This window comes from Excalfactoria chinensis, chromosome 15, assembly GCF_039878825.1.
Source record: "Excalfactoria chinensis isolate bCotChi1 chromosome 15, bCotChi1.hap2, whole genome shotgun sequence".
In the NCBI taxonomy this organism is placed as follows: Eukaryota; Metazoa; Chordata; class Aves; order Galliformes; family Phasianidae; genus Excalfactoria; species Excalfactoria chinensis.
Genome location: NC_092839.1, coordinates 12803030 through 12805487, shown reverse-complemented (window position 1 = coordinate 12805487; position 2458 = coordinate 12803030). Strand labels below are relative to the sequence as shown.

Genomic DNA, 2458 nt, shown 5'->3' with positions numbered 1-2458 from the left:
GCGCCCCGCATCGGAGTCCCGGTCCCGCAGCCGCTCCGGACCGAGCGGTGCCCGCTTTCCCCGCAGCCGAGGGACAGGGACGGGACGGGAGATCTCGGCCGCCTCGCTGCTGGCGGCGGCGGCTCCGTGCGGTCCCTTTCCCGTGTCCTGCAGAGCCGCCCCGGGGCCCGCACCTCACCCGCACCCGCAGCCGGCGGCGTCCCGGGGGCCGGAGCGGCAGCTCCGAAGCGTGCAGCGTGGCATGCGGCCAGGCGGTGACGCGCCTGTTGCTATGGGATCCACCGCCCCTATAAATAACAGAGCGAAGGAACTTTCCTAAGTCAGAGACTTGAGGACACGGGCCCCGCAACCAGATGGTCCGCAGGAGAGCCGCCAGCTCCAGACGCAGCTCCGGGAGCGGGAGAGCCCCGCCGCGCCGCACGGACTGAGACGCCCGGGCGGGCAGCGCAGCGGGGCCGTGCCCAGCGCCGGGCTCGGGAGATCCCCACCCGACGGCGGCCGCTCGATTCCGTGCCGGGGGGGCCCTCCGCGCCGTCTTCTCCTCCCCGCATCTCCCTTTGCTTTCATGCAACGCCTGGTGGCCTGGGACGCAGCATGCCTCCCCATTCAGCCGCCCGCCTTTAAATCCATGGAAGTGGCTAATTTCTATTACGAGGCGGACTGTCTAGCTGCTCTCAACAAGCTGCACCCGCGGGCGGCCGGGGGCCGCTCCATGACCGAGCTTACCGTAGGGGACCACGAGAGAGCCATTGACTTCAGCCCGTATCTGGACCCCTTAGCAGCATCCCAACAGCCGGCGCAGCCGCCGCCTCCCGCAGCAGCAGCAGGGGGCAACTTTGAGCCTGCCTGCAGCAGCGGCGGCCAAGATTTCCTTTCCGATCTCTTCGCCGAGGACTATAAAGGCAGCGGCGGCGGCAAGAAGCCCGACTACACCTACATCAGCCTCGCCCGGCACGGCCACCCGTGCGGCAGCCAGAGCCACAAGCCGGGGGGGCTGCCGGGCTGCTTCCCTCCCCAGATCGTGGAGACCAAAGTGGAGCCGGTCTTCGAGACCCTGGACTCTTGCAAAGGGCCCCGTAAGGAAGAAGGGGGAGCGGGGCCGGGACCGGGGGGCATGTCCTCGCCCTACGGCAGCACCGTGCGCTCCTACCTGGGCTACCAGTCGGTGCCGAGCGGCAGCAGCGGGAACCTGTCCACCTCGTCCTCCTCCAGCCCCCCCGGCACCCCGAACCCCTCCGAGTCCTCCAAGTCGGCCGCCGGCGCCGGGAGCTACTCGGGGCCGCCGGCGGGCAAGAACAAGCCCAAGAAGTGCGTGGACAAGCACAGCGACGAGTACAAGCTGCGCCGGGAGCGGAACAACATCGCGGTGCGCAAGAGCCGCGACAAAGCCAAAATGCGCAACCTGGAGACGCAGCACAAAGTCTTGGAACTGACGGCCGAGAACGAGAGGCTGCAGAAGAAGGTGGAGCAGCTCTCCCGGGAGCTGAGCACCCTCAGGAACTTGTTCAAACAGCTGCCCGAGCCCCTGCTCGCCTCCTCGCCCCGCTGCTGACCCCCCGCGCCGGGCCGCGGGGCGAGCTGAACGCTGCCCCCCCCACGCCCTCCTCCCGGGGCCGGGCCGCGTTTTCGGTTTCGTCGGGGGTTTCGTTGTTGTTGTTGTTGTTGTTTGTTGTTGTTTCGGTCTCTATTTGCTTCCTCCCCCCGGGGCCAGGGGGCGGCGGGCGGCGCGGGGGGGGCCGCGGCCCCGGGGCTCTGCTGGGCGCTGGGGTTATTTAAAACGGAGAGAGGAGAGCGAGGGCGAAGTGATGCAATCCTTTAAGCATGGCTGGGAATGCTGTGTACATGATGCAATCTCGTGTAACTGTCAGTCATGGATTGAGTAATCTGTTAAAGATGTTCCTACAGTTTTTTTTGTTTTTTTATTATAAAGAATAATCTATTTCTATATGAAAATACATATGTATATTTTGGGATCTATGCATTCTTGCTACATTTGAAGCATTAATGAACGATTTTAATAAACTTTATGACTAGGTTAAAAAAAGTAGCTTGTTTTATTTTGAGGGTGCGTTTCGAGTCAGATGAAACGCAGGGCTGACATTCCAGCTGGATCTGGCTCGGCGCTGCCAGCAGGGATAGGACTCGCATTGGTCTTTTGGCTTTCTCTGCGACTCAGAGAAAAACAAAAACAAAAACCCCAAGAGAAACCCAGCAAAGAGCAGAGCTGCAGGCTTCAGCCAGTCCTTGTCTCAGCTTGGTTCCTCTAATCACTTGTTTGAGCTGCCACTTGGGTACTGCCTGGGAAGAGCTGTTTGTTTGGGGCGGTGTTTTGTTGGTTTTTTTTGCATTTCTTGCTGTTCCAAATGTGCAGAGCGAGGTGTGCTGTCCAAACCACGAGCAATCTGGTGAAATAACTGCAAGGCTCAAGTGGGAGGGAGGAAGAAAAAGTGAGGGAGGA

The 2458-nt window shown here is 61.8% G+C and overlaps 1 protein-coding gene across 1 annotated transcript; it reads left to right on the top strand.

The window, feature by feature from the left end:
* Positions 1–333: 333 nt before the first annotated feature.
* Positions 334–2035, top strand: CEBPB (CCAAT enhancer binding protein beta). The gene has a single exon (XM_072350451.1). It carries the CDS (start codon positions 566–568, stop codon positions 1550–1552), a length of 987 nt encoding a protein of 328 aa, XP_072206552.1. The 5' UTR covers positions 334–565; the 3' UTR covers positions 1553–2035.
* The last annotated feature ends 423 nt before the right edge of the window (positions 2036–2458 follow it).

Coding starts and splice junctions, on each gene's coding strand:
- CEBPB (XM_072350451.1), top strand. CDS start 566: ATGCAACGCCTGGTGGCCTGGGACGCAGCATGCCTCCCCATTCAGCCG.